This window comes from Sitodiplosis mosellana, unplaced genomic scaffold (assembly GCF_009176505.1).
Source record: "Sitodiplosis mosellana isolate CC-2019 unplaced genomic scaffold, AAFC_SMos_1.0 Smas_scaffold_61, whole genome shotgun sequence".
In the NCBI taxonomy this organism is placed as follows: domain Eukaryota; kingdom Metazoa; phylum Arthropoda; class Insecta; order Diptera; family Cecidomyiidae; genus Sitodiplosis; species Sitodiplosis mosellana.
Genome location: NW_022595303.1, coordinates 864,737 through 891,909, shown reverse-complemented (window position 1 = coordinate 891,909; position 27,173 = coordinate 864,737). Strand labels below are relative to the sequence as shown.

Genomic DNA, 27,173 nt, shown 5'->3' with positions numbered 1-27,173 from the left:
TTTGTCTTTCATTCTCTCGAGACTGTCGACTGTTCTTCATTCACATTAAAATGTTTCTAACAAAAGACTTCCCATTAGCTGTGATAAAAAATGTTCTTAATTTCGACGAAAAAAAAAATATTTCCATTTCACACAATAGGAAAGCCACAAAAACGACACAAAACTCATTCAAAACAACAAAACCCATTAAAATGCACCGCATGACATCAATTGTTTTGTATCGAAGTGGGTTAGCGCCAAATGCTCTTTTGCTGTAACCCATCAATGTATTCAGTCGATTAAATTCTAAAAAAAACGCCGAGTTCCTAAAATCAATTTAGCGCCGCTTGACTCTTTGAAATTGCCACCAAATGTCACAAAGATCTCAGCAACCATCGGCGACATCTCAATATCGATTGGGTCCCATGAACATTTTTTTTTTTCGGAATTTCTAGATGTTTTTTTTTTAGTCAAAATGAACAAATTCCGAACCGTTGAAATGGTGTGTCAACATCAAAAAGCGTCGAAATTTGTCATGCATTTAGCATTTCCGTAAAAGGTTCGATTCGATAAATGATGACTTTTGATTTTGGTCGGTTAATTGGTAATGTGTTCGTTTTTTGAACGAAAAAAAAGTTTGCGAATCGTCGTCGTCGTCGTCGTCATTTTTCATTGTTTTCAAATAATTGCCAAAAAAGCATCGAAGAGATCGTTGCCAGTTGATCGCAATGATGCTGCCATGATTATAGGCTGTTGTACTTCGAAAATAAAAATTATGTAGCAATGCCACGAGGCAAAGTATTGGATTAATGTGACAGCGATTTCAATAATTCATCTCTTGTCGACTCGGTAATAATTATACGGTGCTTTTTTCAATGCGACAACAAAACTGAGCCGTTCACGTTGAACGATTGCATTTCAATAGTGTGAGTGAGTATTGGTGTGTGTGTGTGTGTGCTTGACTCCCACTTCGCAGTATTTATCATATTCTTTATTTTATATTGTAATCAAATTTTCGGTGATATTAAATGAAAAAAAAAAACCAAACTGAACAATGACAAAGACATGAGAATATGCGTGGGCCGCTTTCTATTGTCATAAATGGCATTTTCGTTAAATATGAATGAACATTTTGGTCACGATTCGATCGGTTCGGTGTTTTTGGCCCGCATACGCAACGCATAGCGCACTCAACCAAACTTTTCATTATTTTGAATTCAAATGTGATCTTATCGACTGTGTGTTCTCCTCTACCTCTCCCTCTCGCCTCTTTTTTTCATAAAATTTTCTTGTGTGATAAATTGCTGCTGATATTTGATATGCGATAGACACTTTTGCATTATGAAAAATTGAAAGAAAAAAAAACCATTCATTGGGACCTGAGCAACGGCATTCATTGCTGAAATGACCCAAACCAACGCTTATGGAATTAATGAGCCACGAATTTATTGCCACAATAATTCGATCGCATAAATTGTTCGGTGTTGAAATTTGAACATACCGCGAATTGTTTAGTCTTCTTCGATTATTGCATCGCATAATTATTATGATTTCAAAATTACCCGAAATGCGTGTTGACTCAACGATATCAACTCTTTTTTTTTCAGAGCAAAACGATATCGATTCGCTTTTAAAGCTTGAAATGATGGAAACAAAAATGCATATGGCTATGGATGATTTTGTTGCACGCGACAACTGATACCATTCTGAAAATCGTAAATGCAAACACAAAATTACGGCGCAAATATTCCAATAAAATAAAACACATCGCACAACAACAACAACAACAACAAACAGCCAGACGTACACCAATTCATGGCAGAGAGACAGAGAATGAATGCTCAAAATGGAATGAAAATGTCAATTTCAGTTTCAGTTTCAGTTCACATCGATGCATAAAACGAATTAATTTATTCCATTTTGCCAGTCGCATTGCATTGTCGTTTTCGATTTTGATGCATCAACGCAATCACATATCGGGAATCTTTAGCCACTTGGATTTTGTTGAGCGTCTCAAATTTGTGGCATAGCAATGCCATGATGGCATTAAGCATGGTCATTTTTGTATTTTCGGTTGATTATTTCCAATTTTTTACAGATTTTTTAGACAAATCCAAAGGATTTCGAAATTTATTTCATTTAAATAAACATTTTTCTATAAGTTTTCGGAAAAATTCGTCATTTTTAGTTCGGAATTGTCTTTTTTCTGTCTTAAATCGCCTTTTTAAGTCATAAATCTTTTTTTATCCAAATCTTTCACCGAAATTTGACATTTTTCATCGAAGTAAATCAATTTTCGTACCCATTTGATAGTTGATCAAAGTCTTTTGGGTTCCAAAAATGTCAAAACGTCTTCCCTGAAAGAAGAACTGAGACGTTTTCTCGCCTTTTTTTTTTGCTTTGAACTAGAGATCGAGTTTCAGTTTGAAAAAATGAAAAAAAAAAACAAATCAAACTCCATACCCGGCAACTAAAGTCGTTTCGTTACTTTTCTGAAAATTGCTTCTTCACCGCCTTCCATTTCATATGACTGTCTTACAACAACAAAAAAAAGTTGATTACGCGTTGGTACAAATATGCAGCATATGCATTAAGAGAGAAATATGCGCAATTTGCATTGAACAATGCGATACAGTATGAAAATGGTTTAAGAATTGTTGTATAATATAATTCTTGTGTTGATATTCTGTCGTTGAATAAATCGTTTCTTGAATTTTGTGCAGAAATTCGATATAATTTCCACATATTTTAGAATTGTTATGAGTTGTGCGTTGTGCGGAGCAAAGTAAACGTTGTAAAAAATAAAATAAAAATGATGCATGCGTCTGTTGAAAGGTATTAATAAAATAAATAACGGCCTGAAGGTTCGGCCCACCACCAGAGGATCGATGCGTTTGTTATCTGCGTACACAATGTGTGTGTGTGTTTAAAATTAATGGGTGAAAGTAATCGAAAATACGTTGATTGATTAGATAGAAAGAGGTGATGGATGATAAAATTTCGGCATTTTCCAATTCCCATGGATGTGTCCGTTGCTTGGTTAAAAGAGTCGTAAATCCAAAACGTCGATATTCAATGGAAAAACAGAGAGAGAGAAAAAAAAAGTAATGATTTTCAGTTGAAGGATGTCGTGCACTTAATCGATAGTCGATTATCATCACGGAAATGGTCGTCATTCGAGCAGATAATGAATATTGATGATAAAGTGATAGCACACTAAAACTGATATATAATAGCCCAGCCACGGAAGTTGAACAAATCGGCCAGCGGTTCAGTTAATAATTGTGTGCATTTCTTCGTTGGAAAAAATGAAACACAAAATAAAACCGCCCACAAAATGTAAAAAAAAAACAACAACGCATTCGGACGAGAGAGAGAGAGAGAGAGAGAGAGAGAGAGAGAGAGAGAGAGAGAGAACTGTACGGTTGGCGTATGGAATTTTCGCGAATTGCATTATCATTTCCATCAAAAACTGCATGTCGGAATGTGGTTATTTGGTGTATGTGTATTTTGATTCGAACGAAAAGTGCATCATTTTGTTGAAATGTGCAACAGAAGTCTTGACGCGCTCCCGACACTCGCTGTACTTGCCTATTTAATCTATACAACTTGTAATTATATCTCCCATTCTCGACTTCGGCTTTGTGGAATATCGGCATGTGTGTGTGTGTGTGTGTGTGTGTGTGTGTGTTTCGGCGGGTGCGCGTGTTTTTAATAATCTTGTGTCTTATCTTGAACCAGTATTATCATTAGGCTCTTGCATTTCAGTACTGTAATTTTCTACTCTCAGTACAACAACACAACGAAAACTTAAGAATCAGCGTAATAATTAATATTTATGTGCCATTCGCAGAGAGTGCAGAGAGCGCACAACAGAGTCCATTTCAAGAAATCATTTCAACGTTTATCGAACACGTTTTATTCATTACCAGCACAATTTCCAGAGCTTCACTTAGTGCGGCTGTCAGTCATTTTTGCCTTTAATGCACTCTCGTTTCCACTGTGTTTTTTCTGTGTGTTTCGTTTTTTGCTCTCGCTCTTGCATTCGCTTCTTTTGCTTGATCTCTCGCAACCTTCCTTTCTTGCTCTAAAGCTCTGTTTCGCATCAACAGCTCCTCTCCTCTGTCATTTTTGCTCTTTAGCTTTCTTCTTTCGGTCTTGCTATTTTTTTTCCATCTTGCGCGTTCACTCACGGTCTATTAGCCTTATTTTGTCTCTTTCTCTTACTCTTTTGATCTTCCTCTTGCTGTACTATCACAAGACCCATATATATTTTTGCAACGAAAAAAACGTCCATTACATTTTTTGTTGGATTCAGTGCAGAATTTGTGTGAAATGTTCGTGATGGAGTTTTTGATTTGAAGTCAAAGACAAAAAAAACGTGCCAAAATAGACAATTTGATTGGATGACTCGATTTCTATGATTTATCGATCCTAATCCACACCATTCAAAGCGATGACCTTCATTTCGGTCCATTTGGTGTGCGATATTCATCAGCGTTTTGCAATCCAATAACCAAAATTGGCCGGTTTTGTGAAGAATTGCCTATGTAAATGCCGCACTTTATAGCCGCCAGAAAGCGACGTGGGTATTTAAATGAAAGACTTTTGCATATGTAGTCTACAGTCAACGCCGTAAACTTACATGTTTGCGCCAAAAAACTTGGTGGCTTGAAAATCAATGGAATTTAACGTTGAAATTCTTGGCGCCACGAAAAAGTTTGTTTTTTTGTTGATCTCTGATTTTATTCGCGTTAATGATGATTCGCATTAGATTTTTAGTTGAATTATTCAACTTGATGATAAAATGATTCGAATCGACGTCATTTTCATAATTTTATTGTCATTTTTTGCATATTCCATCTATTTCCTTGATGGAGTCGTCAAACTGACACACTCACATCATCACGATCGATATGTGACTGGCTTCACCTTGACTTGCCCCAACACAAACAATTATAATTATGAAATTTTATCGATTTCTGGTTTTCGTTGTTATCGCTTCAGTCGGTGTCAAGTGTTTATCTATTACTCATTAATCTTCATCGATATCGATTTGTGTCTGTTTGCTTTTGTTCACACCTTCTCGGCTCATCGGCACCTCGTTTCCGTTATTCGATCACAATAATGCGCGCGACTTATTGGACACCTCACTCACTCATATGTATTCAGTTTATTTTGATACCATTAACACAATGCAAACCAGTTTTTTTTCGTTCACTGCCGTTTGTTGGTTTTTTTTTCTACCCAGACACTTATCATTGACATTGAATTTACACACACCGGGTTCTTGTAGCACTTAACAAGTCAATCAATGATTATAAACATTTTAATTCATTACGATGTACGTGGCGAATGGGTAGAATTTGATGCATTCTGCCTTTTTTTCTGATGCGGTTTGATAATATTCTACGCAGTTTTGAATTAACGTGAGAATTTTTCGATTTCGAGGCATTTCGAAGAGTGAAGATATTTTGATGGTAAATAACATTGTTGAATGAACAAACTTTGCTCAACAAAGTCCACAATTTCGACTTATTTCAATAAATGAGACTCTCTTTAAGAGAGAAAGATAGAAAAAGCTCCTATAAAAGAAAGATGAGTCTTTGCTCATTTCGATCGATTGAGAATAATTCCATCGATTTATTCTTGTTTTCTTCTATTTGATTGCATAGTCATATCTTGATCATTATAATCAATTTTGAGTGAAACTTAAATAAATCCAAAATTTCTTTACCAAAACCGTACTCATAACGACTTTACTCAAAGAAAATGTCATAATCCCATCGAAAATGTCAGCTTCATATGACAACATTTTAACCAATTAGTCGAATTTTCGTGATTTTCAGCTTCGTTTCTCTGAATATCTTCCAATTTGTCTTCAATTTCTTCCAATTTCTCCAATATTTGGTCACCAATTCGCATCTTGGTCATGGTGAAAACCAATTTTTCATCCAACTCATGCAATCTAAAGCCTGAGCACGCTTATTCAAAAATCCAATCACTGCCACGAAAAGTGATGTGAGTCGAGATTTAATTCGACGTGGTTTAGTTACTTAAAAAAACACCTCGTATCGAATGAAGCACGTGAATCTCACTCAATACGTCTGAACGGCTGGTTGCGCATTAAATCAGCAAAGTGCCTGTGGGGCCACTGAGATTTAGATTCCGATGGAAGGAGATAATGAAATTGTTTTCGTTGATCGGTTTCGGTAACAAGAGAAGCGATCGGCAACAACAACGAAACCGACAGAAAAAGCATCACACAACAACAACGGTTCCTGTTATGAAAATGATTGTTTATGGAAAAGAAAGCGCGAAAAATATGCGCAAATGAAACATCAAGAATATGCCGACGGGCTGGAATGCTAAATGTAATTGCACGAAAAAAAAAATGTTCAAATATGTTTGTACACGTATGGTTAAAATGCAAACGTGAGTATCGATCATTTGAAATGAAGGCAAAGCGCCGTTTGCGAGAGAGACAGTGCACACTCGCGCGCACACACCATTTGCATCGGTCGTCGAAAAATTCGTGCAGCTGATTAGGCGCAAGCGAGGAAGACCGTCGTACAGCGCATATATGCAAACAACTAATCTAGTTTAGATCGAACACGACTATGTCGAATTTGTAGAGAGCTACAGAAAAATCCAAGTCAATTTATTTAGAACGGGCAGATCATGAATTCGCCCCAAATATTTCTGCACTGATAAACAACTCTTGAAGGCGAAAACTTGTACTTTTCTTTCGGAAGCAACACTGCTGTGTATGTATGTTAAGCCCGGCTGGTGTTTTTTTTACGGGGGAGTTGCGAACAAATCACAGATTTGAAGTGGCGATGGAAATTCAGGTTGAACATGACAGAGTTTGATGTCAATTTGCTTAGGTACGAGGCATTTCATTAGCATTTCACGTCGAAGAAATCGATCTAGATCGAATGGGCTGGTCTTTTTTGCTGCTTTTTTGCATTCTTTTTGGAGTGAATTTTTCGATTTTATTTTTTTTTTAATTTAAATCTGGAAACACCAGGATTTGGAATTCAACTGAATTTTAATGAGTTCAAAACTTAAGTGCTTGAATGAGTTCGAAATTAAACTTTGAATTCAATCTAAAAATTCAAATCTGGAAATAAAACTCGTCGACTAGACGAGAGAACCTCTTCAAAATGAAGGATCGCATGACTATTTTCCGAATCTCCTGCTTTATTTCTAAGGCAAAGTGTTTTATTTTTCTAATTCTTTATCTTTTTTTCCCTATTTGCTGGCCCATTTCCAAAGCGGCAGCATGTTCGATTATGAATGAAAATCATGTAATTTGCAATATTGTATACATCGAAATTGATCCAATTTTGCCGTCATCAGTGTGGTGTGTGTGTGTGTGTATGCAATTCGATTCAATTGTTGCTGAAAATCAGTTCAATTGCCCGAAACTAAATCATCACGCTATCGTTGAAACATTTTCAAATTGATTGCGACTTTACATGCAAGCACCGTCTTTAAAACACCCTTAAGCCAAACAATCGTACAATTCATATGTGCCGCTGTAAATTCATTCGGCGCTATTTAAAACCGAACGAATACGTTGATACGTCTCATGTAGCACGGAATCGTTCTTTCTGTCGACTGTCGACTGTCGACTGTCGACTGTCGACTGTCGACTGTCGACTGTCGAGTTCATTAGTTGCATGAAATAACTCATTTTCATCGACTTATTTCTTAGTTCACGCTCGAACATAACGGCTATGCAATTAGGATTGGGCGTACAAACCAAATCATGAAATATCCGATTCGAATGGGAAACCGAAACTTACCTGCAAGAGAAAAGGAAAAAAAAACACTTCATTAGAATTTGAAATAATATACAAAGTTACAATGAATTACAATTAGAAAATTAAATTTATGTCTTATTTTTGAATATATGGCTGAAATGGCTCAATTTGAATAGAGAAATTGTATGCTTTTTTTGCCTAATCTACAATCTGGTAATTTCGATTGAAGTCTCGAGTTTCGGTAATCCAACAAAATTTTCTCCTTCAGAGTATTTGAATCAAAGTCATCTTTTGAACTGGTTCAAAATTTGGCTCATAGAAATACTGTATGTTTTAGCATTGAAGTACCAAACATTTGATTTAAATGCGAATGCAAACATTTTTTCGGCTAAAAACAACTCCCGTTTTTTTCAATTTGTTCTATTTCGCTCCCGTTGTTCTTTGATTTTCTTTATCGTCGAATTTTGCGTTTGACGCAAATGTAAATTCCTGGAAAATTGGTCGATTATTTCTGCTGAAACCTGCTAATCAACACCCATTAAAGTTGCCTGAAAAAACCACAATTGATAAAGAGAAAAGTAAAGAGAACCAATGACGTCAGATGAAGTTCAACCGTTGAACAAATCGCAGTCGTTCAATGAGTTTGGTTTAAATCGGCACGAAAATGCTTGCATCGAGTCACGAAATGTGGTCAAAAATGTCGAGACCGTGTTTGTGTCAGGTAGTTGTGAAATACGTTAGCATATGAATGGCTCCTGGTCACATTGAGAGTATTGAACTCAAGACCCCATCGAGGTTTGAGTCACAGAAAAACCCAAAACGACTCAATATCACTAGATTTTGCACCGCCAAATCAATTGAATCGCTTGGGATTTGTCGAAGTAGAACACTTTCGATTTGAATGGCGCAATTTTTACAACGTTTTTTTTTATGGCTGAAATGGATTAGAAACGAGAACGAAACAAGTTGAATTAGTCTCGACGTCGTCATGTATCGTCATAACTGTACTTGTGCATGCAAACGAGCCGATTGTTACAGAAAATCCATCGAATAAATAATCTGCGTAAATTACAATGTCGAACAAGTTATTTTAACGGAGTTTGACGCAATGACGGTCACCGACGGTCGTGGACGAGTGAGAGAGAAGGCAACTGAGCGAGTAAGCGAAAAGGCGAGAGAGCGAGAGAAAAAGCCGAGTGAAGGCTTGACTTTGAGGAGTGAAAGAGTGAGCACTGAGCACACGGGTCAAGGAATGAAAGAGCAAGCAAAAGAACGAAACAGAGACCAAGACGACAAAAACAGTTAAAGAATGAAAGAGCAAGAAGAAAAGAAAGACGCAGAGCAAAAGAGACAGAAACAAACATCAAGAACTGAATGAGACATAGGGTTCAATTGCAAAATTGAGATTCGGCTTCAAAAATAGATCGTGGCATGATTACAATAATTTCGAGCATTTCAGAGTTTGTCGTCCATTCCGTTTGATTTGCTTTCTTTTCAACTGGTCGTCGATTCTCTTTCTCTCTTTTTCTCTCTTCCACCTCTATATCACTCGCCACAGTGGCTGGCATTCGTAAGATAAATGCTACCATTTACACACAAACGATTGAGACCGAAATTATTTTACTTCGACGAAACAAAACCAGAACAACAACGAGTGAGAGAAAAATCAGTAGCCAAATGTTGAAATAGCAGCACAAAAGACTTTGCAATGAACAAAAAGCAGCAGCAGCAAAGAAGTTAACGAAGAGAGAGAAAAAACACACAACAACATGAAAAATACACATAAAACGTGAATAACATTACCGCCATGCGGAACATGTGCGCCGTAAATTGAGCTAATAAATACATTTTCGGATTGTTTTGTGATTATTTTACTGCACGATCACACACACTGGGCCAGCGGAAAAAAAAACAAACAAACTCAAGCAGTTTGTTTTGTTACAATGAAATCGCGTTGCACTTGCAATTGCGCACCGACTGACACAACCAGAAATAGAAAGGAGCAAATGGCAAACATCAACAATCTATTTTTTTTCCTCCTCTCTGCTCGACTCGTGGTTCAAACCACTGAACTAGTTTCCGAGCCCAACACATGCGGCGACAAGTGCACACAACGTGGGAACATTCATGCAGTTGGGCCATTTTTTCTGTTTCGCGTTCGATTCGATTTTGGCTTGAAACTTTTAAATCAACATCAATGCTTACATTTCAAATCAAGCGATTGTTAACCAGTTCACATCAAATTGATTGCCGGTTTTTGAATTTCGTGGGAAGTGAACGATGCAGTCGGTTGAGAGAACCTTGGTTGTGTCGACCGAATACAATGGAGTCAAAGTGAGCTTGATGCAGGAAGTTGTTAGATCGAACAAGATCTTCGATGGTCAAATTGAATGTTCGCCTTAATTTTATGCAAATTTTTTGTGACTTTTTCGCTGTTGCCACTGAATTTGTACAAATTGACTGCGGTTTTGGGACTGGATCGATTAAATTTAGAATTAAAATTGTTGAAATCGGTTTTGTAATAGTTAAATTTGGAATTGAGTGACCGAATCTTAGACAAAAATCATCAAATCTGTTTATTTTTGGTTTTGATTCTGTTCAATTTTGGAGTTGAAAACTGTTGAATGACGCTGAGTTCGTCTAATTTGGTGCTGCACTCGCCAATCATCTGGTTTTTGCAACTGGAATCGTTTAATTGGGAGCTCAATTCGTATAATTCAAAGCTAGATTAGTCTAGCATAGAGTTCTTTCTACTGTTTTGGAGTTTTGGAGCTAAATTCGGCTAATTTTCTCAGATTTTAACGAGAAATTTCGATTCTTGAGTCAAAAATCACCACACCATACCTCATCAAGTTGAATAAAGTCGATCTTCGGCATAAAACTCTCAAATATATGCGATAAAACTGTAACATGTCTTGATGAACTCAGTTGATTTCTTTCCAAAAAGAAATCGCACAAGAACCGTATTCTCTTCATTTCATATCAAAACTCAATTGAAACGAGGCAATCATGCGAAAAACCCGGCTGTATTCTTGTAAATGGCAATAAATTGCCGTAAAAGAAATGCTACAATTTGCCCGACCATCTCAACAAATAGCATTTTCAATTAAACGAAGCCAATTTCGACGTGTTTTTCTACTTTTCATCGTTGCCATAATCCCATTTTTTTTTCGTTGTTTAAAACATATACAGTTTCATCGCAAACGATTACCGTTTCACTTCATTCATCTTTAATTTCGATTACTTCATCATTTCAAACGTTTCTTTCTTCTCTCTGTCCCTTAGTTTGTGTTCTTCTTCTTCTTCTTCTTCTTCTTCTTCTTCTTCTCCGTGCATGCGAATTTGAGACGACACATTGAAATTAGCCGATAAAATGGTCAAGTTTCTGGTTTCGGTTTACGCGCGTTTTTCTGCTGACCGTGTTTTGAGTTCGGAACTACGGCACCGATTCGACCTCTATTGTGAACATACTCTTGTTTGTCAAATAGCCTGGAAAATGCTGATGCGGCGCCGTTATTTATTTTTTCTTTTCGTTTTGTTTGTTTTGTTGTATGTACGTTTGATCTCTATGGTTCTCACAGCAGCAACCGCCTAGCTCTTAAATTACTTAATTCATGTGGAAAAAGACGTCGTTTTTGTAATCATTTCTAACATTTCAAAACCAAATAAAAACAATGATTAAGCGATTTTCGTGCAATATTTTTCACCGTTTCTTGCCTACCGTTCTCAACGAACCAATTTCGCGTTCTAAATAAACGTTTTCAACAACAATTGAATTAATTTTAATTGAACCACAACCTGAAGACGACTTATGAAATTACCATTGGTAATTACCATTTCGACGAAGGCTTTGGACACATCGCTCTTTGAAAATGACGATTTTTATTTATAAATAAGTCTAATTCCGGTATTCATTTTGAAAATTGGCTTAAAAATGGACCATTTTTGCTTCATTTGCCGACAAATCATCGGAACTCATTCATAGGAAATAATTAAATGACTTGAATTACAATGATTTGGCTTGAGAGAAATGAACAGTTTTTTGAACAAATGAATTTATTGTTATTTAATTTGAAGCAATGGACAGAAATTTGCAAAGGAATTATGTCTGAGAGCCGAAATTTTGTCAAAATTATGGTGAAGAAGGAGAAAATGACAAATTTAACAATTGGAAAGGCAAAAATCAGATTAAGACCTTCTGTAAGAGGAGAAAATCTAGAATTCAATTTAGATTCACTGAAGAGTTATTAAATTCAGAGACAAAAAACATGCTCAAATCGAGATGAAAATTTTAAGTACACATGTTTATTTCCGGATTTTGTCTCATTTCAAAAGAGAAATTCTCGGCTTAAAATTGACATTTCGCTCATTATTGCTCGCAATTAACAGAGAAATGTCACATTTTCCAAATGAAACGAATCATTCATGTAGACATCTCTCGTGTTTTAGGTCATGTCACATGGCTGATGTAGAAAATTTTTGCTTAATTTTCGAGACATTTCTGTTCAATTTCACTTCATCACCGCTTTTTCAAAGACAAATTTTCGCATTTCTATTAATTGATTGTCTCTATTAAGGAATAAAACTCAATTTTGTCTGAGAAATTTCAGTTTTTCATGAAATAATTTCATTTTTTCACGAAGTTTGATTTTTCAACGAAAAAATGTCATTTTTTATCAAAGAAATGTTGTTCTTTGTCTTTGAAATCTTTTTTTTTTTCAAATCGTCTCCTTCAATTTTTCATCGGCCTTTTTTTCTTTAATCGACTCTTTCAAAACGTCATTATCGAAAACCTTCATAATTTCTCAGAACTCAATCGACGCTTAGACGTTTAAAAAAAGTTCGTTTAAAATCTATCTTGAATCACATCCAATAAAGTCTCAAACAACAAAAAGATACCGTCATCGCCTTTTAAATCGCATCGATCACGCACTGCTCGAGTATTGTCACATCATCAGCATAACCATCTGACGATGCGTGTTCATTGTTTTTGTCTTTCGAATGCATTCTATGACAAAAGATCGTTCTGCGCACGCGTGTGTGTGTGTGTGTGATGGCTGAAAGTGAAATCGGCACACAATGCGTTTGGAGCGTGTAGAGCTGTAGCATACAATGTATGCCATGCTCTTGATGAAAGAGAAAACAATTTACGCGCGTCTGCAATCCGATCACATACTCAAAAGGTTGAGTCGGCTTGAGTTGCATGTTTCGTTCTGTTTTGCTTTGTTTCGTTTTTTGTTTTCAATTTAAATGAGTGTGTCTGTTGTTTTTTGTGCTTGCAGTGACGATGGCATAAAATTGAAGAAAAAAAAATTTCGTGTTCTTTTTGTTCGCGAGTTGGCAACAACAGTTTGGTGTGTTGCTGACCAGCATGGAACTTGTCTGTATGACCATGTAGGGTTTTGTTGCAAGCAACAGACGAAAAAAAGAAACACTCATGTAACAATTCGAATCGTCTTACAAAAAAGGAGATCGAGCGAATGGACTTCAACCGGTGCATTCGGTGGTTTTCCTTTTTTGCTCGACTTGCATTTGCAATTTTTGCAAGCAGCGGCACAGCGCAACTTTCTCACTTCACGATGAAAATGCTGTCACAAAAAGCAGAAACAGAAAAACACACACAGAACAACGAAGCATTTCATTATCGCTTTTATTTGCATTTTAATTTAGTCGGCGTTGCGACCATTGTGTGAGTTTGTGTGTATGTGTGAGAGACTTTTTCTACACGTCAACAGATACGAAAGAATTGCAGCCGCCACTGTTGCTGCAGCAGCAGCAACATGCCAATGTAACAACGCGCAATTGTTGTTAACGCAAGATTACAACTCAAATGAATTGTTACTCATTGTATGACGATGATGATGAGGTTTTCAAAGTGCCATTCAATTTTCAGTAAAATACATTTTCTGATTCAACCATCGGTTTTGATGTGGATTTTTGTTCGTTTTCAATTTCTGACGACTTGAGAAAGAAGAAAAAGAAAGAGAAAAATCGCGTAATAATAAGCAACTCAATGAAAGTTATTTAAATTGATGGAATCGGACACAAAAAATTGCGCATTTCTTGGATCTACAGATAAGTTTTTTGCGCTCAACGTAGAAATTCTTTGGAGTGAGTCATTCGTAGAGGATTTTCCATTAACAATCGTCTATTGGATAAGAAAGTGTTTATTCGACGAGCAATCTTCTACTCGACAAGCGATTGTCTATTTCATGAGCCTCTTTGGTTCATATGGCGTCGATTTCACCATTTCTTTCATCGAACTTTTAATAAAGTAATCAAACAATGTTTCCGTTTTTGTGCATACACAAAATTGACATCAATTGGCTGCAGCTCAATGGAAATGTCATAAAATCAATATTCACATCGGAACTAATCAAAATGCAGCTTTTAATTGAATTTTTCTTTGAGTCAATCAAGTCAACAAAGGCGGTAAAATGCAAATTCAGTCTGCAGTTTTCATGTTCAATACGTTTTGCAGATCCGAATTGAGCTGTCCTAATTCTAACTTCATCAAGGTTCTCACAACTCAATTTGATGATTTATTTCATTTTAATTAACAAATCCATTCATAAATGGTGAAAGAACTCTATGTATGGCATCAGACTTCGACCACGTCGATCCATACCGACTCAGTACTATTATAATATGTCTCATCTATTCGTTGGCCAAAAAGAGAATAAAAAGCCCTTTCCTTTTTCAATAGAATTATGTTTGGTTCGATTTTGCGTATAATCAAAGTTTATCGACGTTTATTTGACGACGGTCTAGCTTTTGAGTCGCAAATATTATGGCTAATTAGCTATCAACCAAGTTTTCGGTTCTGAATTGTTTATATCCGAAGTATTCATAAAAAGCTTATTGCATTTTAATATTTTTTTTATTTATTATGACGGCTTTTGTAATTTCCATGCGAATATTTGGAAATTTTATGACGATTCCTATTTTCTCCATTTCAACTAAATCGTCAAAACAGAATCGTAATTGGAAAACGCTGAACATGACCAACTTTTGCAAAAAGGTAATGAAAATTCGTCCTAAGAGAACCAGAGAAGTATCAAAAAAAAATTGTAACAAATAGGCTAAAATTTAGCGTCGCTAATCAATTTGTTTTTGTCGCGTTGACTCAACATATTGTGATTAATTTGAATTTTACTTTGATACTTCGACAGACGTCATACAGTTGTTTACGACAACTTTGATTAAAAACCAAAATAGATGGAATCACCAACATCAACAATTGCCGCCCAAGTAAAAATAGCTGAAAAGGTCGCAATTCGAATCAGTTCAGTTTATGAATTTGTGACATACGGTTGGAAAAATGGTGAAATTCGTTATTTTTCTCCTTCTCTTTTAGTTATTATTTATGGAAGTCGCTCCCGATAAATGTTTATATTTCCGAAGTTACGATCTGCCACACCACAAATACACCTGCTCGGCATACTCATCGACATCTCTCTTCAACACTTTACGAGAGCACGTGCAAAAAGTGTAATTTCTTGTTCTTTTTATTTTATTCTGTTGAGTTATATTTATATGTTGTTTATTCGTAGGGGAATCCATCGAATGCTCCAATCGATTTAAGAATGCAAGTCGTGTATCCTTTCTCGAGACTACAGGCAAATTGGTTCGAAGTGGATATGCCGCTGAATAACCTTATTCTCGAGGAAATAAAATTTGAAGGATTTGAAGATGGTTCATTTAATACAGCACAATTTGCGTTGCTTCGTGAATTGGAATTGTATCAAATGACCCTTCCAATTTTGAATGACAGAATGTTTATTGGATTGAACAGTTTGCACCACCTGATAATGAAAGATGTAAAATTATTCGGATTTAAAAAGAACGTGCTCACAACGCTACCGAAATTAGATTATCTAGAAATTACGTGTAGTATTTCTACTAAAAAGACAGCAATGGACAATTTGTTCGGACCTAGTTCCATTCCAAATCTACGCTTTTTAACTTTTGAATATTGCAATTTCAAGAACCCGATAACTGTGACCACATTCTCAGGTCTAACTGGTATTAAGAGTTTGAAGCTGTATCGAACAAGCATTCAACACATTGGTGAGCACTCGTTCGATGTGATCTTCAAAACGTTGATAAAGCTCAACTTGATTTGGAATAGATTGGAAACAATAGATGCTGATTTGTTTAATGCAAATACAGGAGGCGAAATTGTCGTTTATCTTCAGAACAATCCATGGCAATGTGACTGTCAGCTGGATCCATTTCGTAAATTAATCCAATCGTCCAAACGATTTGTGTTCGCGACCATGGTTTGTGAGCATCCCCCTGATTATGTTTTGAACAATTCGACTTCACTTTGCGATGAGTCTACGGATGAACCCGAAGCAGTGGAAGAACCTCAGTTGACCATGCCAACAGTGGACATGCAAACCGAAACTCAGCTCAAAATTCAGACCGTGACTCAGGCTGAGATTCTGGTCGAGTCTTCATCACCAAAGAAAACTACATCGATTCGCATTGAAAATGGACAAATTTTCATTGACGACGAATATTTTTTTCAAAGATCTAATTGCATTTGAGCAGGAATCATTTGAAAGTGTTAAGATATCTACAACAAGTTGTTTTAAGTCAAAGTGACAAATCCAAAAAAATTGACATCAAACATTTGAAATTGAATCGCATTTATCGATTTTGTGCTATGAAAAAGGGCTCAAAAACCATTACACCACGGTATTGCATCTCGTTTGTCTCGAATATTGAGCGGAAATCTGAATCATCAAGCTCTAATGCAATGATTTTGAGAAAAGATATGGTAATTGCAATCATAAATTTCGTGCTCAACTTCATTTTTGCATTCCTTGCCGGTGTCTCTATTTCGATCCTATTTGCTAAATGCTTCCCACGAGCATTTCAAGCGATGTGTTTCATCAAGAAGTAGCCATAAAAATCTGACATTTGTAAATTTGTTAAATTGAATTGTTTTCTCAATAAAGTACAATGAATATTGTTCGAACATGGCAAATGCATATTCATTCGTTTCCATTGATTCTTTGCATTTTCGATCTTTTGCTGTGATTCAGCCGCTGTGCTTTAAAGTCTTTGATTTTTTTTACCACTGGAATACTGTGATATATTCAGTGGCAGAAAGACACTGCCAGCCTACAATTCAATGCATTAAATTCTTAAATTTGAGCTCAAGTTGCACCAAAAACCGCCATTGAAAATGGAATTTCATAATCAACGAGAAAATTGTTAGTTTTCATTGTGACAAAAGCCGACTTTGTATTTGAAAAGATTTCATTTGAATGAAAACATGCACAAGTGCCGTAAAATCGTTCTAATTACTATTATTTTTGTAATTTTATTTGAATTCATTTTATTTATTGGTTCATTAAGAATATTAGAATTTATTGGCTTATTAATTTCGCTATGCAAACGTAGTTTTAATTAAAACTAAATCGATTGAATGCCTAAATTAGGCAAAATTTGAATTGTGTAATGAATTCTTGAATGCCTAATAAAATTGTAATAAATTCGATTACTTTCCACACCAAAAGCTCATCCGTCTGTATATTCGACAATAAGCACAATATTTCAAACATTTCTAACCAACTGATACGTTTAGTTCCGTTTTAACTGGAACGTAACAATCAGTTTTGTTCACAGTATAGTGAACCGTGGTTCGAAAATGATAATAGTGAATCGAATATTATTTTTGTTCCTTCTTTGGACATGGATTGAGGCTAGCCATGGAATCTGTAATTTAGAATTGAATCCAACCAGAGAGGCACTTGAATTTAATTGTGATAAAATGCAGTGGTTACATTTAAGCGCAAACTTGAAGGCTGCTTGGGAAAAGGTGTTTCGATTATAATTGAATAATAATTATTAGATCGATCCAACGTTTTTCTCTACAATTTTTTTAATTCTCGAATTAAAAGAAAATCGAAGAATAATAAATAGTCTTTTTATGGAAATTTTCATTCTCAAATTTGCTCAATTCCTTGTTTCCATTTAATTTTCCAGGAAATACACTTTATTTTTTTGCATGTGGCCAAAGACAGAGTAAGTACAATTTTTTTTTCTTCAAGTTTTCACGACTTTTGATAAAGGATGTTCAAAAGCAATGACGATGACCCGACAAAAAATGGGTGCGGCAATGAGTTGATTACGCAATACGTAGTACGCATGTCATACCAGAGTAGTTGCAGACTACTCGAAGATTATCCGCAATGTTCTTGTCGGGTTCCAATCATTGGTAATTGTAAAGATCGTTTAACCATTTCACCACTTCACTATGGAAAAGATGGCTCAAATGGACTTTAATTTATTCTTTCCTCTCGGTGTCATCCATAGATTCTATCCAATCCAATTGATTTAACATTGCAAGACATCGAATTTCCGCTTGGCACCATTTCAATTAATGTTAAAAAGCCAAAATTGATTCGTAGCTGGTTGAGAATAAATGGGAAAGTAAAGCATCTTCGTTTTCAGAACACTAAAGTTTATGCGATTGGAGATAATGCATTCAATACCTTTCAATTTAACGAATTGGAGGTGTTGGAATTTTTTAAAGCTCCGATTACATACCTTTACACGAAATCTCTTGTGGGTTTAACGAAATTGAAAACTCTGCACCTGCATGATATGGAACTTATTAACGTTGGTATGAGTTTTCTCGTGCCATGTCCAGCATTGGAAGTGTTAACGATACATAACTGTGGCCCAAATAAATTATATTTGCATAAAATCTTTGGCGTAGCCGAATTTGATCATTTGAAAAGTGTTGCGGTGCAATATTGTGATTTGAACGATACAATCAACGACGTAACTTTTAATGGTTTGCAAGCTCTTGAAGAATTACATTTGACTCATAATCAAATCGAACAGATTGAGCCGGAAACTTTTGACGGTGTGCTTCGTACATTGACACAATTGAGCTTGGATTCAAATAATTTTACCACACTGCCAAAGGGTATCTTTGAAAGATGGCGCAAAAGAGATATCGCCATCAATCTTCAGAACAATCCATGGCACTGTGATTGTGAATTGGACGATTTGAGAAATTTCATCAAAGAGCATCTATTCATGGGGTTTGATAAAATCATTTGCGAAAGTCCACCGCATATGAAAGGGGCCCTTCTCACAGATTTGCCATGTTTGTGCAATCTAACGTCAACTTGCGTGGATAATGTGCTTTCAAATCCAATTACACTCAAACCACAGCCTGCACTAGAGACGTCAACATCGAACACCGATTTCAATTTGCAATGCGATATTGCTAAGAATGTCACCTTAGCCATGCCAACAGAAGAGCGCACTCCATTGTTCTATATGAAAAATGCGAAATTTATCGTTGAAACCATGCAACTCTCAACTGAATTCGATCTTCTTGAATTTGAACAAACAAAATCCAATCTAAATTTAAACATCAAATGCGTTTTCATACCCAAAGACATCCACCCGCAAAGGATACGAGTCAAACGGACGTTAAAACCGTTTCGTTTGTACCGATTTTGCGCAATCAAAAAGAAATCGAACACTATATCGCCATTGGACTGTGCCATATTTTATTCGACTTCAGACGAAATCCAGGATGCACCATGGCTATTTAAGGATGTTAAGACAATTGCCATTGGTCTTTGTGCTTTATTAATCACTTTGGCACCTATCGTTGGCGGTCTCATTTCAGTTGCAATCGCAAAATATTTTCAAAGGAAACATCGACCATTGACAACAAGAGTCACGATAGATGAATTATTTCCAAGCCAAAAGGAACGTGAGGCTGTCAAACGATTGAAGTGAGTATTTTCATTTTGCAACTTAAGAAGAATTTCTGAATAAATTAATTAAGCTTCACCGAATACAAATCTTCTTGATAACTCATGATAGCGTGAAAATTGAACAAATACTCTTTTTTTTTCTCAATTTCAGCTTATCCGACGGACCACTTCGACGCCGATTTTCCTCAAAACGATGGCAGAGACCAGCGATTCAAATGTCGATGCATAAATCTGTCTTTGATAATTTCCAAAAAGATGAAAAATGCCCAATTGATGCTGACACTAGTGCTGACATTCCACCACCCGTACCACCCAGAGACAACCTTAAGAAATTGGATATTTCTTGAGAAATTATCTTAAAAAATGAATTCAACTTTTTTTTCTTCTGATTTTAATTTCTGATTTTCAAATTTAATTCTATTTTAAACAAATTTTAATCGATTGGATTTACGGTGATTTAAAAAGGCATTTTTCTCTAACCTTTATATTCATAATATTAATTTTGTTCGGCTTGATTACAATCAATTGACTTAATAAAGAAATGAAATTATATTTTATCAATGAAAATGTGGACGTTTCATTATTTATTTGGTACAAATCACATTAAATGGAATTCAATTGGAAATAAGATAAGTCGTAAGGTGAATGTGACGCAATTGAATTAATTAGTTCTGTTGTTTTTTACGCAGAAATTTGGAATTGTTTTATTTTTTCGATTTTCGATTATCTCCAATTATATAAAAAAAAAATCCACAATTATTATGTTACGTAAATCACTTTTTTAATATGAAATCACCTTCACATGGCATTAGAGGTGAAATTCGATCATATGAGTACAATTTGACTCTATATAAAAGCGGTTTAGGCGCGGTATACTTAAGTGTTTTTAATTGTTTCCAATGAAAATACGCCGAATATTGTTTAATTTGATTTCGAATCATTTAGACAAATGAAAACAAAGGAAATATCTAATGAAAACAACCAAAAAAGGCATCGAATCCTTATATCTGTGCATTTTGTAATAGCATTCAATTAGTTTAGCTGGTGAAACTGTACGATACGGTCTAGAAAATGGAAACGATCAAATACGTTATATTCTCTTTATGTTTCATCTCTTGTGATTTGGTTGGGATTGTATATGGAAATTGTGAAAAGTATATTTTCGGTCCTCATTACTTTTGCAATGATATGCTTTTATCCGAAGTGACAGAGCAATTAGAGCAAATTTTCCCTAAGGTTTGAGCATTTTTTTCATTTTGCACTGAACAATATGCACAGGTTCTAATCGTTCTAATATTATTTTATTTCTCTTTTGGTTGATTTCACCTTTGTTTTAAATCTTCAAAAACGTGCACCATCCAAGGCACAAAATTCCAATAAAACATTACGACTTGAGCATATTGGAACGCGCGACGGAATTTTACGAAAGAATTGGATCAACTCAAATTACGCAATTTTTTATCTAATGATGAAAGACATCGACATCAATGAAATCGAAGATGGTGCCTTTGTTGCCGAAGCATTTGCAATGTTGGAAAAATTGGACATTTCATGCATTTCTCTGCGATGCTTGAATAGTTCTACATTCGATGGTCTATCGAAGTTAAGTCATCTGCGTTTTGAAAATGTTCAAATTAAAAAATTGCATGAAAACATTCTGGTTCCAGTTCCAAATTTGGAAACATTTATAATGCTATTCTTCCGATCAGATCCATTGAATTTGGATAATTTCTTTGGATTGTCGAATAAATTGCCGAAATTGCACATGGTATCCATTTGGCGCTGCAATTTAAGTGAAACAATTACGGAAAGAACATTTACTGGCCTTGAGGGTATTAAGACACTGAAATTGGAGGAAAATGAAATTCAAAGAATTGGCGCACGATCATTCAATGTGCCTCTTAAAACATTGACATACATTGGATTGAGAGGAAATGAGATGACATCGATACCGAACAATTTATTCAATGTAGATGTGGAAAACACGGTGATGGTCAATTTGGATCAAAATCCATGGCATTGTGATTGTCGAATGGAACATTTTCGACAATTCATGCAATCGCAATCAAGAGTTCAATTCAATAGTCCACGTTGTGAGACGCCATCGGAATACAAGGGACATTTGATATCAAAATTGCCAAATTTATGCCGAAAATCAACGGTGCAGTTACACGATGACAATAAGATCGATAAATCCATTACATTGTGGTGTAAAACCTCAAAATCGACTGAATCTATGGAAAATGTCATTTTAAAACCACCATCACCAGCAATCCTACTCTTACGTTCGATTGGCAGAAAACTTTTCATCGATTATAAAAAGCCATCGAATAATTTCAAACTGTTCGGCTATGAGCAAGCGTCTGATAGTAATAAAAATGCTTTGAATTGTTTCACCAATGCCAAAACAAATGCAAATATCCAAATGGCAACGAATCAAATGTACCGATTTTGTTGGATAAAAAATGGGTCGAAAACTATTTCATTGCTGAATTGTGCTTCCTTTGTTGCAAACTCAATTCAAAACCTAGACGCATGGATCATGATGGAGTACAAGGCAATTTACGTCATTGTTTGGATTCTCTCCGCTATCTTTGTGGTTGTCATTGGAATTTTAATCGGCCTTTCGCTAACTAAGTTGTACTTTATTGTGTTTTCAGAGCAAAATATCGGTGCAGGTATGGAGGAAACGGCAAAGGAAATCCCAGAATATGCAACAATCAATAAAACCACGAAATCTCCACCCAATGTCTATAAACATTTTGGTGGCATTGAAGAACTTGGAAACTCTTTCATCGATTATGAAGCACCTCCGCTGCCACCAAGGAACAAGAAAGTTAGTTTTGCCAAGTACAAATGCTGCAATTCCGAAATATGTGAATGCTACTGCGAACTTTGATCGCTAGATGCCCAATGGAATTCGTGCAGATTTAACGACATTTTTGGATTTCGGCATAGTGACGATTCAGGCAAATCTGTGCACTTTGACGGTCAGAATCGGCACTTAATTACAATGTCATTAATTATCATAAAATATTGTGTTGTAAATCAATGCTTCTTATATACATTTTCAATAAATTCATGGAAAAGTTCCGTAAATATCAATCGAGCATTCATTAATGAGTCATGAAATCGGCATAAATCAAATAAATTGCCGCGAATACAATTGTTAATTGTCAGTAATTACTAGTAATTAGTTGCCACACATTTGGAATGATTGAACGTACCAAGTTTTTTTCAATTAATAAACTTCTCATATGATTTGTCCTTTTTAATTGTCGGCTTATATGAAACCGTGCGCAATTGCAGATTAATTATAATTATTTTATTGGAAAAATCATAACAGGCGCGAGCAATGAAAGCACTCTAGTGTTGAACTCTAGGGGAATTTATGTATTCGCGAATTGACAGGAATTCGCACAATTCGCACGCGTTCTGACCTCAAATTCATTCAAATATTTCACGAATTTTGCGAATTCTTTGCGAATTGCTCAAATCCGAACATTGACAGCTGGCGCCATCTTAGTTGTCATTCGCAGTGACAAAGCAGAGAATGTGAACAATTCGTAAAGAATTCGCAGAGAATGTGCGAATTCGTAACAAAATCGCAATGGAACGATCAAATTCGATGGATTCAACGGACATAAATACCCCTAGGTCATAGGGGTATTGCAACGACCATAAAATATATGTATTTCATCAAGTTTGTCAAGCTTTTTCCAAGTTTATGCATAGTGTCGAACTTTTGTTCAAGCTCCACCATCTAAATGTATAGTGAAATAATTTACGGGCATGACGTAAGATGGCGTTTTTTCTGGTCAAAAAAGATGCAATATCCCTTTGCCCTAGGTTGAACTTGCCTGATTTCAAACGTTATTTTTAATGAATTTTTCCGTTCCACGTGTCGTATTTTTGCGTTAAAATTTGGTAATATTTCTAAGCTGTGTGTTTCTAATCTGTAAAAGTTAACATTTCTCTTCGAGCCAATAATTGAATTTCAACATTTATTAAAATCGGCGTTAACTGTACTTAATTTACAATGAAGCCGCCCACGAAAAATCAATTAAACCAATTCAATTAAAATCAAAGCCGCCGAATTCGGAGCATAAAGCTTTGTAATTGCCGAATTCGTAGAAACCCATCACCATTACCATTGGAACTGAATTCAATTTTGTTCAGTTTAGCCCATAGACTGATCGAAATCAGTTTGCGAAAATGCTCAAGATAACCATTCAGTTGAGTGTTCTCTGTCTCCTTTGTTGGAATGCTCAGGCAGCTAAATGCATTAGTCAAATCCAACGTTTTCACACCATTTTAAAAGGCCAAAAAATATTTCGCTGCGGTTCATTACATCAAACGGAATTGGTTGACGAATTGAAAGGCCTTAAACATGTAACACAATTTAATATTCCTAAATTTAATATTAACCAAATGACATTTTTCCACACCATTTACAATTCCAGGATTTTCAACCGAATGTTTCGATAAATTTGTTTTTATACCGTATCGACTTCAAACAAGTGAACAGCAATGGTATGCCAAAAATGACAAACGGTTGGTTGAATATAACGCTATCAAACCTGAAATGGCTTCAGTTGAGAGAAATAAATGTCTTGGAAATTGAAGCGAAAGCATTTTCTCATGCGATTTTCCATGAACTTGAGTATTTGGAAATCTTCAATGTTCCTCTACGAATTTTAAAATTTGGAATGTTTGACGGATTGGATAAATTGAAGACACTCTCTTTGTATGGTTTGCAACTTGATGTCATTCAAAAGGATATTCTAAGGCCGATTATAACATTGGAAGGGTTTTCGATAATCAATTGTGGTCTAAAGAAAATTAGTTTGGATAATCTTTTTGGCGCTTATCCACTGCCTAGATTACGAATAATTGGCGTTCAAAAATGCGATTTGAGTGATACGATCACTGAACAAACGTTTACCAGTGTTCCAGCTTTATATATGTTGGCACTGAAAAATGATCAAATCGATACAATTGGACCGAATTCATTCTCTAGTGTACTTAATACTGTTAAGTATCTGTCCTTGGGCTGGAATAAACTGAAATCGATACCAAAAGACCTCTTCAAAACACATCGTGCAATCAAGATCGATCTGTCACATAACCCATGGCATTGTGACTGTCAAATGGAACATCTTAGAATCATCGAACAAACCATAAAGAGCGGCATCATTTGTGCAACACCCAAAAAATTTAATGCAGTTTTGTTACGGAATTGTCCACCTCTTTGCACTGAAACGACAACTATCATTACGGCGACGGAAGCAAAATTGACGACTGAACAGCAAACGACGATTGAAAACGGTTTGACGGCTCAACAACAATCGATGACTGAACATCAATCGTCGGCTGAACAGCAATCCAGAGAGCATCCAGAGCAACCAGAACAACCAGAACAAACAACGAATGTTGCACAAAATCAACCGGAAAAACCATTAGACACAATCGATGTTATGTGTGAGATTTTTAGCCCAGCAAAAGTCATCAGAACGATCAAATTGACCAAACCATCACATAAAACCAGTCCAGTGTTTCGAATTGAGAAAGGAGAACTGCACATTGATACTGTATTACTATTGAATGGCTTCAAATTGATTGAACTCAATCATGTTCAGTCCAAAGAATTTAATGATGTTGTGTTCAACAATGAAAACACTTGTGCAACGTATTCCAAACGCGATGGATCGATGGATATCAAAATAAAACGGAAATTTGAACGAAATGCGTTGTACCGGTATTGCTGGATAGAAGAAAGTTCCAAAAAAAAATTCCCCTTCGATTGTGTTACATTTCACTCCGATGCAAAGAAAAAAGGCTCGATTCATTCGGGGTGTGACAAAGAGGATTCAGATGCATGGATTACGGTGTCTAGCAAACCGATCATGATCATCGTTTGTGCTTCATCTACCATTTTCGCACCAGTTATCGGTATCCTGATTGCAGTTGTATTGGCCAAGCTATTTCCAAAGAAAATTCGAGGTCAAAAGCAAGATTTGAAGAGATTCGTGTCAAATCTAACACAAAATACAACTTGCGAAGATCAAGCTGGACTAAAGTAAGTATGAGTTTTGATTGTTTTGAACAAACTCTTTTTTTCCTTTTCAAGCATGTTGCAAAAGTGCCTCACTGTCATTTTGCATGGAAATTCTTCAAAACGATTTGAACGCTACTCATATGATTACATGATGACTTTTATTTGATCTACTAGTGAGGTACATTCCAAAAGCAAATTGCAACATGCTATTTGAGTTTACTAAAATCGGTTCAAATCGGCTTGAAAAGGAGGCACTTTTGCAACATGCTATTTGTTTATTTGAACGAAAAAACATAAATTATTCAAAAACAAACGCGAAATATTCCAGATCGTCAAATAATTCCGTTTGTCGACATGGCGAGTTAAGCAAACTGACACGACCAGTGAATCGAATGTCTAAACATGTGGCGAATTTTGAAGGGATGGAACCTGATTATATAACTATTGACGAAATTCCACCTCCATTACCACCCAGAACTAAGATGATAATCAGCAGCAATGACAAATTCAATTGTTGTGATTCCGACAGTTGTACATGCTATTGTGAGTTGTGAAGGTCCTTCAATAACCCTCTACTTCTATGCCGTACCAAGAATGTATTTAATGTAACAGTCCACAGAAGTGGCGCCGAAATGCAATTTGAAACATCTTTAGAAACTATCAATACTTGTTGTAGTTTTCAATTTTGCAACAATCACTGCCATTACATATTCACCACGAGATGTAAAATGGCACCACCTGTACATTGCAGCGGTTGGTTTTTTATACAATAAAATGTAGAAAGGAATAAAGCGCGGCACATTTATTTCAAACGTAAACTAGAAATTGCTTTTTTACTTTGTTTATATTAAAGCAAAAATGGTTGGATTTGACTTTGGAACTCACAAATTGGGCGTTCAAGATTTGGCTGTTTGAGTCAATATGGCCAATTTTTGATTATTTTTAGCCACTGAAAATGGTTTGATTTGAATGAATCACGTATCAAATACAGAAATAATTTGTCCTGTTACTTTTCCGCAAACTTTGTTTGTATGGAAAAGTATTGGTTTTACTAGCCAAAATTTCATGACATCTCCTCTTTCGGACCACTATAACGTCACGCCAAACTTCAAAAAGCACATATCTGTACACTAGGCAATGTAGATGGGATGAAATCCTATCGATCAAGACCTATCTGCCTCCAAAAACATGTTGTTTACTATGAAAAATGTGCAAAATATCGATGTTCGTATGGCGTCGTCCGCGTTCGCGTTTTTGTCAGAGAATGTATTTGGCTAATGTCAGCTAGCTAACTGAAAACATTCTGGCTGGCTCAGCAGCTGAATTCTATGCGTTGCGTTTTTTCATCGCATCTGCAGTACAAAAATCATATATATGGGGATTTTTGTTTTGTTTATTTTTTGTTGTTTGTAAACAAATCTGCCTATCTTTTTGCATTGTCACTGTGCATTGTGCACAGTATATGTCCATAGGAAATGTGCAGAGGCAATGCAAAAAGATAGGCAGATTTGTTTACAAACAACAAAAAATAAACAAAACAAAAATCCCCATAACTAATGTATTGGCAATGTAAAAATAAATGGCGAAAATTTTACATTTCTTATGGGCCGT

General features: G+C 35.7%; 2 protein-coding genes across 3 annotated transcripts in view; one reads left to right on the top strand and one right to left on the bottom strand.

Annotated features, from left to right (window-relative positions):
• Positions 1-27,173, bottom strand: part of LOC129570595 (rho GTPase-activating protein Graf) — a 127,215-nt gene that overhangs the window by 43,632 nt on the left and 56,410 nt on the right. The window lies entirely within an intron of this gene.
• Positions 12,986-22,468, top strand: LOC129570596 (uncharacterized). Its single transcript, XM_055450267.1, has 2 exons — positions 12,986-20,740; positions 20,868-22,468. Exons 1-2 carry the CDS (start codon positions 20,576-20,578, stop codon positions 22,401-22,403), a joined length of 1,701 nt encoding a protein of 566 aa, XP_055306242.1. The 5' UTR covers positions 12,986-20,575; the 3' UTR covers positions 22,404-22,468.